Source organism: Panthera leo, chromosome B1, assembly GCF_018350215.1.
Source record: "Panthera leo isolate Ple1 chromosome B1, P.leo_Ple1_pat1.1, whole genome shotgun sequence".
NCBI lineage: Eukaryota > Metazoa > Chordata > Mammalia > Carnivora > Felidae > Panthera > Panthera leo.
In genome coordinates this window covers 39,882,007-39,896,185 of record NC_056682.1, presented here as the reverse complement: position 1 = coordinate 39,896,185, position 14,179 = coordinate 39,882,007, and the positions used below count along the sequence as shown (strand labels likewise).

Below are 14,179 nucleotides of genomic sequence, written 5' to 3'. Positions count from 1 at the left end.
ATTCCTTCCCCTCATTAACAGGACTTCAGTGATATTAGCATCCCTGCTGAGCCGAGAACACACTAAGCATGTACTCCCTATCTGCTCTACGTGGCATGCATTTTCCTGTTTCAGGCCTTTGCTCAAATGGGCTCCAGAAAAAATCTAGAGGGTGAAAAATAATTTTCCCTCTACTGTTCTGAGTCCTGGTTGTGAACCCTGCAATAAAAGATTAACAAGAGAGAAACAGATTTATTAACATGTATGCCTCACGTATACATGGAGGATATTTAGAAAAAATTAGTAATTCACTGAGGTTGCTTAGAATTCAGGCTTAAATATCATCTTAATAGGGAAAGGGAAGTGGGAATGTAGGCGTCTCAGGGAAGAATGATTTTTAGGAAAGATGAATGAGCCCTTAGAAGAGTAGATGGGATATGATATTTTGACAAAATTCGTCTGTATATGGTCTCCACTTCTACTCTGGAAACCCCAGTGTTGGGGTTTATGACAACAGAGGGTTTTTTTAGATTTGTCTTTAGGCAAATAAAGGGAGCTCAGAGAAAGCTTCTGACTGCATTTGCTGTTTTTCAAGTGCCTACAGCTCAGAAATAATTAGTATACCAAAGCAGCAGATTTTGAAGTGGCATGTCCTGAATACCTACATATTTTAGGGTGGTATATTGTTACCGTTCATTACAATGTAAACTTCATGACTACAGAGACTTTATTTACTGCTGTGAAAAAGCCACATAATAGTAAACAGTTGTTCAATGAATGTTTACCTTTTCTATATCATATACACAGTACCTGTATAATTAAGATTTTAATTTCGAAAGACAAAAAACCCTGTATTACTTAAATTCTTCGATATCAACACTTAACATTCAAAAGAAAAAAAATGTGCACAAGAAACATGAAGCTTAATAGGGAGCACTGGAGGCCAGTTACCGAGATATGGGTGAGAGGTGTTGGGTTTTCAGCTGCCCTTATCCACTGCTTCTAAAATACTCTGTCCAAAACAAGAGAGAACCACCTCCCATACGAAGGGGAGCTAACAAAACCAACACCTTCCTAAGTATCAACTACAAGCATTCAGAAAGGCCTACAGACAGGATGACGTGTGTTTCTGGTGTCCCTCCAAACAGTGCAGTTGCCTCACTTGTGGCCAAGTGCCCATCTCAGACCTCCAGGGCTGGAGCGCAACCCGGGTCTCTCTGGTCCGCATCTCTATGGTTGGGAAGCGAGAAAGCCGGAAGTGGGCCGCCGGTGGGGGAAGGGAGCGAGGGGCGGGGCCGCGAGGGGCGGGGCCGCTGCCACCACCTCCGCTGCGGACCGAAACGAGATGGCGGCCACTGAGGGGGTCGGGGAGGCTGCGCGGGGCAGCGCGTCCGGTCAGCCGGAGCCGCCGCCGCCCCAGCCGCACCCTCCGCCGCCCCAGCAGCAGCAGCAGCAGCAGCCCCAGGAAGAAGCTATGGCGGCTGAGTCCGGAGAAGCGGTGGCGTCCCCTATGGACGACGGGTTCCTGAGCCTGGACTCGCCCACCTATGTCCTGTACAGGTAACGCCCACAGCAGGGCCGCCGCGGCGGAGGCCTTTCCCTTGAAGGCGTGTGCTCAACCCGGCCGGCGGTTCCGGGTAGGCTCCTCTGGCCTCAGCGTGTCCGGCCGAAGTTTCCGCCGCTTCCCTGGCCGGCCGGCCGGCCGGGGTAGGGGGGCGCGCTCAGCGGGATCGGGGCCCGCTCGCGGCCCTCGCGCTCTTTTCGGGGTTGCTTTTTCCCGGAGTCAACGTTGTCACCTAGAGACAGAGGGGAGACCAGAGAGCAAACAGCGTAGAAACTGCAACACACTGGACAACACTCTTTCTTAGGCTGTTTGGGTGTGATTCAGGAATTCAAGAAATATCCCGCTCTCTTGCATGCTCCCACAACGCTAGCCTGATAATCTGAGTACCGAAGGGTTTGAGTGCTGTTTAATAGCCGGGCAGGAAATAATTATTTAAATATAAATAAGGTCCGGATTTGCTCACTTTAAAAACAAGGTGTAAGGGCTTCCCAGAAGTTTGCACTGTTAAAGTGGAGACAGCTAGTGTAAGGTCTTGAAGGTCTGGGACATTTTCATTCAACATTTTCTTTAATATTTTAGCGCCTACCATCAGGCACCGAGTTTAGGCTATAAAACTGAAAAGGTATTTGTTCTTAAGTTGTGTAATACATCCCTACATCACCTCCTACATAATACAAGAGGTGTGCAGTAGCCAGTATAGGGTACTTTGTAACTTTCTTGCTTTTTCTCCCCAGTCTCATCCCTGTCAGTTCTTTGCTTTCTGGTAATGCCAGTTCCCTAGTTGCAATGAACTTGCAAAGACAATGGAGAAATCCTTGTGACTTATTTTTCTTTTGTCTTGTTTTTTTTCTTATGCAGTTCTAGGTAAACCCATTAGATAGCTTATTTGCCTTGGTTTTATGAATGAGTGAAAGTCACTATCCAGATTTTGTTATTGGAGTTTTACTCATTTAATTTGGCTGTGGTAGCCCCATAATCCTCACACCTCCTCTCTGAATTGTAAAATATTCAGCTGCTTCACTTGGCTGTGTCTGATTTTTCAGTGACTAAATGATAGCCTTACCTTTCTCGTGCCACTCCCCCAGTCTCTAGGTCTCACTTCACAACTTCAAGATTGAGTAGATGCCACAGAATCTTTGCTGCCAGTAGCTGATCAGTATAGAGAAGTAAAAGATGAGTGGAAGGAAAAGAATATAAGTAAAAGAGTGGTTAAGACAAGTTTGGGCAGTTTGTACAGAAATATCTATAGGCACCCTTTGGTGCCGCTAAAATGTTCTTTCAGCATTTATAATGAGAAGTAGGTTTCAGTGAATGCTTACTGTATGTATTACTTACTATATATATATATTAGTATATATATGTAATATATTTACTAGCCATGTGCTTACTGTTAAACACATTTAAGTGCTTAACGTGTTATCTCATTTAGTCCTCCAAACAGTCTTCTAAGGCTGGGTAGTGATAGCATCTCCATTTTATCAGTGAAGAAACTGAGGCCCAGAGAGATTAAGTAAGTTTCTCAAGGTCATACAGCTGGTAAGTGGTAGAGCCTACATTCTAAATCAGACAGTTGTCAGGTTCCAGAGCCTGCTCTGTAAAGACCAACTGGACCCCCTCGCAGTATACAGTAAACTAATAGTATTTACTTTGATTTTAAAATGTGAGTTCCTAGCAAATTGTTATTCAATGTTTATAAATGCTGACTAACTGCAAAAAGTCTCATTAAACCAATGAATTGAATTGATTTCTAGGGTAAAACTACTGTGTACCTACTGCAAAAAAACATGTTTTTCCACTTCTATAAAAACTTTAAATTTGGGAACTATTGTTTGAAAAACATGTTTTTCCACTTCTATAAAAACTTTAAATTTGGGAACTATTGTTTGATTAATTTCAGTGACAGATTTTCGTTTTTCTTTATGTTACTTTAAAAGTTTAATATGTAAAGCAAAATGGCAAAACTTGGTAATGAAGAATCCAACCACAATTACATTAATGTATTTATAATTGACTAATATGGATGCAAGTGTAATTGTTGCTATTGTTAAAAACACCAGAGTTGTTCTTTCTTCTTATGTGTTTGAATACAATCACTGAAAAAATATATTTATTTCAGGGACAGAGCAGAATGGGCTGATATAGATCCAGTGCCGCAGAATGATGGCCCCAATCCAGTGGTCCAGATCATTTATAGTGAAAAATGTAAGTTTATTTTTATTAGGAAAAAGTCTATAAGTCAAACTTAGCAGAGTTGAAATTGACAACTATATGGCTAGGTAGATGACAGGTTTTTGTCTAATAAAGATTTAAATGACTTAAGCTAATACTGTTTTTTATAATTCATTTTCATGGTTAAAACTTTCATTTTGTCCAAAGAATGGACATATCCTAAGTATAAATAATGAATAATACATTATAATATGTAATAGCTACAATATGGTTATGCTTTTCATTTACTGTGTAATCTGCACACAGGATACAGCATAAATGAGTTATTGTTTTATGTAGAATAAACTTAGGTTGCTGAAACTTGCGCATTTTGAAATATATTTCAGCAGTGAAGTGCTAGGCTCAGTTGGAATACATTTACTGACATTAAAATGAGTGGATTATTTTCTTTGACAAAGTATCATTCTTTCATAATGAATGTGAATGAAAATGCTTTGTAAATTGAAGGTCATGCAAATGTTAATTGTTAGTTGTTCTTCTAAGAAAGGATAGATGAATAAAATGGAATGCTAGTTTTGTATTTTTGTGTGCGTGTATAATTCTGATTTAAATTAGTTCTGCCCCCCACCCCAAACCTCATATCTTTTCTGTGTGCGTATATATGTACATGTTTCAGTTAAAGCTCTGTTATCCAAGATCATTCCTTTTTTAGGAAAAGCATTTATTGTACTTTTCTGATTATGAAGTAATGCCAAGAAATGTTTGAAAAGCAAGAATAATGGTCTGAAGGTTTGACCTATCAAATATGAAAATGTAGTACTAAAAATAACGTGTGGAACTAGTGCAGAAATAAATAGATTTGGTAAGAAATCTAAAAATAGATAAGCATAGATGGGAACTTAATATTTGATAAAAAGAACATCTTGTAACTGCATGAAAAGATGGGTTAATCAGATTGGTTTTGCAGCAGTTGTCTATGCATTTGGATATAAGCAAAATTATATCCTTGTTTCATGTCTTATGTGGAAATAAATTACAGATGAATTAAACTTCTAAAACAAGACTAAACATACTAGGAGCAAACAAAAGAATAATCTTTTGTTCTTTTGGTGAAGAAGGTATTATTAGGCAAGATGTAAAACTCAGAATTGAGGAAAAGATCAAAAGATGTAACTGCATAAATGCAAAACTTTCACATGATGAAGAGAGATGATACAAAGATAGAATTCGTGAGAAGAGATCTGTGAAGAAATGTTAACCTCACTAGTAATCAGAGAAGTGAAAACCACAACTTTTTCAGATTCATGAGGTCACTAACAAAGATGTTGGAAAAATAAACTGATACAATCATACATTTCTCATTATGTTAAAAATTATTTAATAAAACCGTTTTTTGCAGGCTGAAAAAATTAACGTTTAAAATTCTTACATATATCATGATTAGAAACTACAAAGGAAAAGATAGAGAAATATGAGTTGTCAGTCAAAAATTGATAGGTATATATATCAAAATTTAAAATCTGTACAAGTGAAGACACCCTGAATAAGTTAAAAGGGAAACAGCAGTATGGGAAAAGATACAACATATGAAACAGAATTGATATTCAGAACTTTGTAAGGAATTCTTACAAAAGGTTAAGGAAATAGGCAACCTAATAAAAAAATAGACAAAGGGTATATGAACTGGTAGTTTACAGAAGAGAAAATTTCGTTGGCTTTGAATTTTTTTTTTTTTTTAATGTTTTTACTTAATTTTGAGACAGAGAGAGACAGAGCATGAGCAGGAGAGAGGCAGACACAGAATCCAAAGCAGGCTCCAGGCTCTGAGCTGTCAGCACAGAGCCCAATGCAGGGCTTGAACTCACAGACTGTGAGATCATTACCTGAGCTGACGTCAGACGCTTTACCAACTGAGCCATCCAGGCGCCCAAATTCCATTGGCTTTTAAAGAGGAGGAAAAGTCCATTATCATTAGGAATGGAAGATACACAAAATAAAATGGGCATGTTATTTCCCGAACACACATTAAAAGGCAAAAATTAAAACTATCTTATGATATCAGGTATTAGGACACGAATGGATGCATATATTTCAGATGATAATTTTCATGTTTAGCCATTTTGGGGTTTGGTTTGTCTAGTAAAACTGGAAAATGCTCATATCATAACCTTGAAATAATGCTTCTAATGATACATTCTGGGTACACTCTGACATATGACATCAGAAGATGTACTAGGAGGTTAAGAACACAAACATTAGAGACAGAACAACTGGTTTAAAAAAAAATTCTTTTTTTTTTTTTTTTTTTGTTAGAGAGAGAGGGTACAAGTGAGCCAGGGCAGAGGGCAGAGAGAGTGAGGGGGAGAGAGAGAGAGAGAGAGTCGCATAGGGGCAGAGGTGGGGGTGGGAAAAGAGAGCGGGAAGGAGCTCACGGCAGGGGGCGGGGGGGGGTGCTCATGTTCACCAGAGGCATAGCAGAAGCTCATCGGAAGCAGGGCTTGTAAGCTCACCTGAAGTGGGACTCAAACTCACTAACTGTGAGATTATGACCTGAGCTGAAGTCAGATGCTTAACTGACTGAGCCACCCAGATGCCCAAACTGGTTTAAATTCTAACTTCATCAATTTATTGGTTCTATAACTTTGGACAAATTATTTAACCTCTCTTTACCATTATTTCCTCCTAGGTAAAATGAGGATAATAATAACTGCAGTTGACTCTTGAATACATGAGAGTTAGGGGAGCTGACCCCCCCAACTCAGTTGAAAATCCACATATAACTTTGGACTCCTCAGAAGCCTAGCCTACTGTTGCTGGCAGTCTTTCTTTAATAACATAAATAGTCGACTAACACATATTTTGTACGTTAAATGTATTATATACTGTATTCTTACAATAGATTATGCTAGAGAAAAAATGTTATTAAGAAAATCATAAAGAGGGATGCCTAGCTGGCTCAGTCTGTAGAGCATGTGACTCTTGATCTAGGGGTCATGAGTTCAAGCTTCACGTAGGGGTATAGTTTACTTAAAAAAGAATTCATAAAAGACAATGCAGTACTGTATTTATTGAAAAAGTCTGTGTATAAGTGGACCTGTGCTGTCCAAACCCATGTCGTTTATTGAGTAAGTTATACACATAAAATAATAAAACCTCTCTGGCTCAGAGTAAGTACTATATGGTTTATTTAAATCTGTAACATTTTTTGAGAAAGCATAATCTTGGAAGCCACTTATATATGTGTGTTTTGGAAAGTGGATAAATAAAATGTATCATTGTCATACAGTTGAGTACTAGATAACCATTAACAGGATCTAGATTATTTATAACATGGACAGATCTCAGAAACAGTGTTGAGTGAAAAAAGCCACGTATGTTTTAGAAGCTTTGGCTAGGACATTATATTAAGTGTGTAATTTTTATTTTATATTTTTTAATGTTTATTTTTGAGATACAGAGTGCCATTGGGGGAGGGGCAGAGAGAGAAGGAGACAGAGGATCCAAAGTGGGCTCTGTGCTGACAGTAGCAAACCTGATGTGGGTTTAAACTCACAAACTGTGAGATCATGACCTGAGCTCAACTACCTGAACCGTCCAGGTGCCCCTTAAATGTGTAACTTTTAGTTTAGAGAATACTTTAATATTGAAAACTACAGGAAAAAAAATCTAATGAATATAAAATTCTATTCATATAACCCCAGATTCATTTATAAGCCTATCGGTTTGGCATATATAGTTGTAAGGCTGAATATTCTATTTCTACTTGTAGAATTCTGCCCCCCCAAAAGGCATTCATATGTAAATTATGCCATGGCCTTTGTATGGAATGAATAGTGGACAAAGAGTGTTGTAGATGTGTATATGGAAGAACATATAATTGAGGAGGAGAATGGCAAAATGAAAAGCAGTGTGAATATTAATATAACAATTTCATTAAAAATAAGTAACTGGGGTGCCTGGCTGGCTTAGTGTATAGAGCATTGACTCTTGACGGGGTCATGAGTTCAAGACCCATGTTGGTCATAAAGATTACTTAATTAAAAAGAAGAATTAAAAAAAACAACTATGTTTATATGCTTAGAAAAATGTCTGGTAACTACCTGTACCCTTGAAAGAAATCCAGTGCATTGGAAAGTGGCATTGAAGTGGGGGAAACTTCATGTACTTTTATATTGTTTACAATGTTTGCATGGAATATGTATTTCTTTCTAGTTAGAAATGTTTTTTAAAGTAAAACGTGCTCATTGTAGAAAATTTTGAGTATTAAAAATCAAAAGAAGAGTCTCATCATCAAGAAATAACTACTGTTGGGTCGCCTGGGTGGCTCAGTTGATTAAGCGTCCGACTTCAGCCCAGGTCATGATCTCCTCTGTGGGTTCAAGCCCTGTGTTGGGCTCTGTGCTGACAGCTCAGAGCCTGGGTCCTGCTTCGGATTCTGTATCTCCCTTTCTCTCTGCCCCTCCCCACTCACTCACTCTCTCTCTCTCTCTCTCTCTCTCTCTCAAAAATAAACATTAAAAAAAAAAAAAAAAACCCGAAAGAAAGAACCACTGTTGGGCTCTCAGTTGGTTAAGCATCCGACTCTTGATTTCAGCACAGGTCATTATCTCACGGTTTGTGAGTTCGAGCCCTGCATCAGGCTCTGCACTGGTGGAGCAGAGCCTGCTTGGGATTCTCTCTCTCTGCCCCTCCCCCATGCACTCTGTTTCTTTTTCTGTTTCTAGAATAAGTGAATAAACTTCAAAACAAAACAAAACACTGTTACCCTCAACAAAGTAGGTTTAGAGGGAACATACCTGAACATAATAAAGCCCATATATGAAAAACCCATACCTAGTATCATCCTCAATGTGGAAAAACAGGGCTTTTCCTGTATGGTCAAGAACAAAACAGGAATGTCCACTCACCACTTCTATTCAACATGGTACTGGAAGTCCTAGCGACAGACAACAAAAAGAAATAAAAGGCATCCACATTGGTAGGGAAGAAGTAAAACTTCCACTATATGTGGATGCCATGATACTATATACAGAAAACCTGATCATCAAAAAACTGTTAGAACTGATAAACAAATTCAGCAAAGTCACAGGATACAAAATCGATGTACAGAAATTGCATTACAATACACCAGTGATGAAGCTGCAGAAAGAGAAATTAAGGAATCATTCCCATTTACAATTGCACCAAAAACAATGAGATACCTAGGAATAGACATAACCAAAGAGGTGAAAGACCTGTACTCTGAAAAACTATAGAACACTGATGAAAGAAATTGAAGATGACACAAAGAAATGGAAAGACATTCCATGGATTGGAAGAACAAATATTGTTAAAATGTCTGTTCTTCCCAAATACCCAAAACAATCTATATATTTAATGTAATCCCTATCAAAATGCCAACAGCATTTTTCACAGAGCTAAAATAATCCTAAAGTGTGTATGGAACAACAAAAGATGCCAAATAGCCAAAGCAGTCATGAAAAAGAAAAGCAAACCTGGAGGCGTCACAATTCCATACTTCAAGTTCTATTACAAAGCTGTTGTAATCAAAATAGTATGGTACTGGCACAACAGTAGACACACAGATTGGGGCACCTGTGTGGCTCAGTCAGGTAAACGTCTGACTCTTGATCTCAACTCAGGTCTTGATCTCAGGGTGGTGAGTTCAAGCCCTGTGTTGGCTCCGTCCTTGACATGCAGCCTACTTAAAAAAAAAACAACAGACACACAGATCAGTGGAACAGAATAGAAAACTCAGAAATGAATCTGCAGTTATATGGTCAATTAATCTTCAACAAAGCAGGAAAGAATATCCAATGGGAAAAAGACTTGTCTCTTCAACAAATGGTGGGAAAACTGGACAGCTACATGAGAAAGAATGAAATGACTACTTTCTTACACCCTTCACAAAAATAAATTCAGAATGAATTATAGACCTACATGTGAGACCTGAAACCATAAAAATCCTAGAACATAGGCAATAACTTCTTTGACATTGGCTGTAGCAACTTGTTTTTAGATGTCTCCTGAGGCAAGGGAAACAAAGGCAAAAATAAACTATTAGGACTTCATCAAAATCCAAAGCTTCTGCACAGTGAAGGAAACAATAAAATTAAAAGGGAACCTATGGAATGGGAGGAAATATTTGCAAATGACATGTCTGATACAGGGTTAGTATCCAAAATATATAAATAACTAAACCAAAAAAGTGAATAATCCATTAAAAAATGGACAGAAGACGAGTAGAGATTTTTTCAAAGAAGACAAACAAATGGCCAACAGACACATGAAAAGATAATATCACTTATCAGGGAAATGCAAATCAAAACTATAATGAGATATCACCTCACAATAGAATGGCTAAAATCAACACAAGAAACAGCAGGTGTTGGCGAGGATGGGGAGCAAGTGGAACCTTCTTGCACTGTTGATGGGAATGCAATCCAGTACAGCTACTCTGGAAAACAGCATGGAAGTTCCTCAGAAAATTAAAAATAGAATCACCCTACAGTCCAGTGCTCATACTACTAGGTATTTATCCAGAGAATACAAAATACTAATCATAGGGTTACATGCATCCTGATGTCTGTCACAGCATTATTTACAATAGTCAAATTGTGGAAGCAGCCCAAGTGCCCATCAATCGATGAGTGGATAAAGAAGATGTGGTAAAGGGCACCTGGGTGGCTCAGTCAGTTAAGCATCCGACTTTGGCTCAGGTCATGATTTCAGTTTAGGAGTTCGAGTCCCACCTTGGGCTTTGCGCTGATAGTGCAGAGCCTGCTTTGGATTCTCTTTCTCCCTCTCTCTCTGTCCCTTCCCTGCTCATGCTCTCTCAGAAATAAACATTAAAAAGAATAAATTAAAGAAAAAGATGTAAATATACACAACAGAATATTACTGAGCCACATTTGCAATGACATGGATGGAGCTAGAGAGTATTATGCTAAGCAAACTAAGTCAGAGAAAGATACCATATGATTTCAGTCAGAATTGGTATTTAAGAAACAAATGAGCAAAGGAAAAAAAAAAAAAGGCAAACCAAGAAACAGACTCTTAACTGTAGAAAACAAACTGACAGTTTACCAGAGGGGAGGTGGGTAAAGGGATAGGTTAAGTAGGTGATGGGGATTAAGGAGTGCACTTGTGATGAGTACTAGCTGATGTCTGGAAGTATTGAGTCATCATATTGTACACCTGAAATTAATATTATACGGTGTGTTAACTAACTGGAATTTAAAAACTTAAATAGACATTTTAAAAAAAGAACCACCGTTAATATTTGGTATATAGCCTTGTACTCATCTGTGAATGTTTCTGCAAAATTGGTTTCATATTGCATATATGTGCATGTGTGTATGTTTTATATGTGTAGATATGTGTGTACATAAAATAATGTATATATACATTGTATATAGAGTTAATGTGTTATAAGCATTTTGTTATAACTTGAAAATTATTTGGGAGCTTGGTTCTTAGTGCATAATATTTCATAGTTATTTGCCACTTATGTTTCTAAATTTTATTCTGGTATGATTTAATTTCAACCTTTTAAGGATAGTGTTTAGGGGCGCCTAGGTGGCTCAGTCAGTTAAGCGTCTGCCTTCAGCTCAGGTCATGGTCTTGTGGTCTGTGGGTTCGAGCCCCGCGTCGGGCTCTGTGCTGACAGCTCAGAGCCTGGAGCCTGTTTCAGATTCTGTGTCTCCCTCTCTCTCTGACCCTCCCCTGTTCATGCTCTGTCTCTGTCTCAAAAATAAATAAACGTTAAAAAAAAAGATTTAAAAAAAAAAAAGGATAATGTTTAGAAGTAGGTAACCTTTTTATGTCTCAGAATTTTTTTTTCAATATTTATTTATTTTGAGAGAGAGAGCACAATCAGGGGAGAGGCAGAGAGAGGAAGAAGAGAGAGAATCCCAAGCAGGGTCCACACCAACCGCCAGTGCAGAGCCCGATGCAGCACTTGAACCCTTGTGAACTGTGAGATCTGACCTGAGCCGAAACCAAGAGTCGGATGCTTAACCAACACAGCCACCCAGGCACCCCATGTCTCAGAATTTGTAAAGAGCTGTAATTGTTTAATATACATATATAGTATGTATTTAATATATATATGTATATTGTAATTGTTTAATATATATATTTAAATGTTTATTATTTAAAAAAAAATTTTTTTAAGTTTATTTATTTTTGAGAGAGTGAGACAGAGCACGAGTGGGGAAGGAGCCAAAAGAGAGAGGGAGACAAAGAATCTGAAGCATGCTCCAGGCTCTGAGCTGTCAGCACAGAGTCTGACACGGGGGCTTGAACCCACAAACCCCAAGATCATGACCTGAGCCGAAGTCAGACACTTAACTGACTGAGCCACCCAGGCACCCCTATTTTTTTATTTTTGAGAGATAGAGTCTGAGCAGGGGAGGGCAGAGAGAGGGAGAGACAGAATCCGAAGCAGGCTCCAGGCTCTGAGCTGTCAGCACAGAGCCTGACGTGGGGCTTGAACTCACAGACTGAGATCATGACCTGAGCTGAAGTCAGACGCTTAACTGACTGAGCCACCCAGGTGCCCCAGATCTGTAATTGTTGATGTTCTTCTCTGATAATTTCACTTTGGGGGCTTTAGTCTAAGGAAACAGTATGTGCACGTATGCATTATATATGTAACTTAAAAAAATTTTTAGTGAAAAGTCATTGGAAGCTTAAAACAGTGATTTTTATAAAACAAAATTGTAAATGATCCACATTGCCAATATTAACAGACTGGTTAGGCAAACTAGGATATATAGATATGGTTTTTATACATAATCTGTTAAAAGTTTTTGAATTACCAGTAGCTGGAAAATTATACAGTATTAAGAAAAATCGCATAGCATGTCCACATATGTTTTTAATTGTGGAAAAAAGTATTTAGGAGTGTTTACCACATTTTTTTTTTTTTTTTAATAACGTGTGTTGGGCTATAATCTGTTCTGTGCCATAGCACAAACTATGTTATGAGGGCATTTCAGCTGTAATATCTACTAGTTCATTTTGATTAGTGGCATGGCCTTTGGCATCAGTCTAGATTTGGGTTTAACTTCTGTCTGCAAGATACACTGACCCATTGTGAACTTGTTGATCTCTCTGAGCCTCAGTTTCTCTTGTGGAAAATGGGAATACATCAGGTTAATATTTGTCAAAGTCTAAGTTTCTTCAGTTAAGAGATTGGCAAAGATGAGAAGTTTTTTTTTTTTAGTTTGTTTTTTTTTTGTTTTTTGTTTTTTTTTATTTATTTTTGGGACAGAGAGAGACAGAGCATGAACGGGGGAGGGGCAGAGAGAGAGGGAGACACAGAATCGGAAACAGGCTCCAGGCTCCGAGCCATCAGCCCAGAGCCTGACGCGGGGCTCGAACTCACGGACCGCGAGATCGTGCCCTGGCTGAAGTCGGACGCTTAACCGACTGTGCCACCCAGGCGCCCCTGAGAAGTTTTAATATATTATTAGTGAGGATATGGAAAAAAATAGGCTATTCATACATTCTTGGAGGGAATATATATATATTGATCAGATCTTTTTTAGAGCTTAATTTTGCAATACCTGTGAGCATCAACAGTGCACATCACCTTGATGCAGTAATTCTACTTATAGGAATTTATCTTAACAGATGTGCTGAATTTGCACATGCACACAAAAGCATACAGTCGTACTCAGGACAGCAAAAGAATGAGATATTCATTGATAGGGGATGAGTTAAATAGAATTTGAGTACCATACAGTGAAATGCTCTGCAGCATATGGTGAACTTTGTAATGGAATATTATGTCTTCCCATCTCTGTTCCTCAGTGTATTCATAAATAAGCATATATTTTTAACTAAATGAGTAGCATGCTGTTCCATTTCTTCCTGTTTTCACCTAATAGTCATAGCAGTTATTCCGTATGTGTATGTACCATAGCAGCCTCATTACTAATGACTGCATAGTATGTTGTTGTATGAGTGTGCCATAGTGGACTTAGCCCATTGTTTACTAATGGAAAGATTGTTTCCAGTTTTCATTGCCTTTTTTTTTTTTGAAGCCAGTCAGATTTATCAGTGGGTGGTTATATACCAACTTTAGTAAGTTCTCATTAACCTATTACCATCAGACCAGCCTTTTAAATTTTTCTTATGTAATCAAATACTCCAGTAAATTTCCTTGGATGCTTTGGGTGTGTATGAGAGTATATTTGTAAGAAAACTTCCTAGAACTGGAACAGTAGTTCCAATTGATTCAATGAGTATGTAAATTTTACACTACCTTTAATAATGTGTGAATGAAAAAAGCAAGGCCCAGAACATAGAGTGTGATGTGATCTCATTTATTTTTTTATTTTTTTTAAGATTTTATTTTCAAGTAATCTCTGTACCCAACATTGGGCTCGAACTACAACCCCAAGATCAAGAGAGCTAGCCATGTTCCCCACTGTGATCATTTGTATTAAAAAATGGGAG

General features: G+C 38.3%; 1 protein-coding gene across 1 annotated transcript in view; it reads left to right on the top strand.

Annotated features, from left to right (window-relative positions):
* Positions 1–1,283: 1,283 nt before the first annotated feature.
* The window catches only part of FNTA (farnesyltransferase, CAAX box, alpha), a 30,046-nt gene continuing 17,150 nt past the window's right edge, over positions 1,284–14,179 (top strand). Inside the window, exons 1-2 of the mRNA XM_042934704.1 lie at positions 1,284–1,539; positions 3,660–3,745. Of these exons, the coding sequence (XP_042790638.1) occupies positions 1,325–1,539; positions 3,660–3,745 (301 nt within the window). The 5' untranslated portion in view covers positions 1,284–1,324. The remainder of the gene's footprint in view (positions 1,540–3,659; positions 3,746–14,179) is intronic.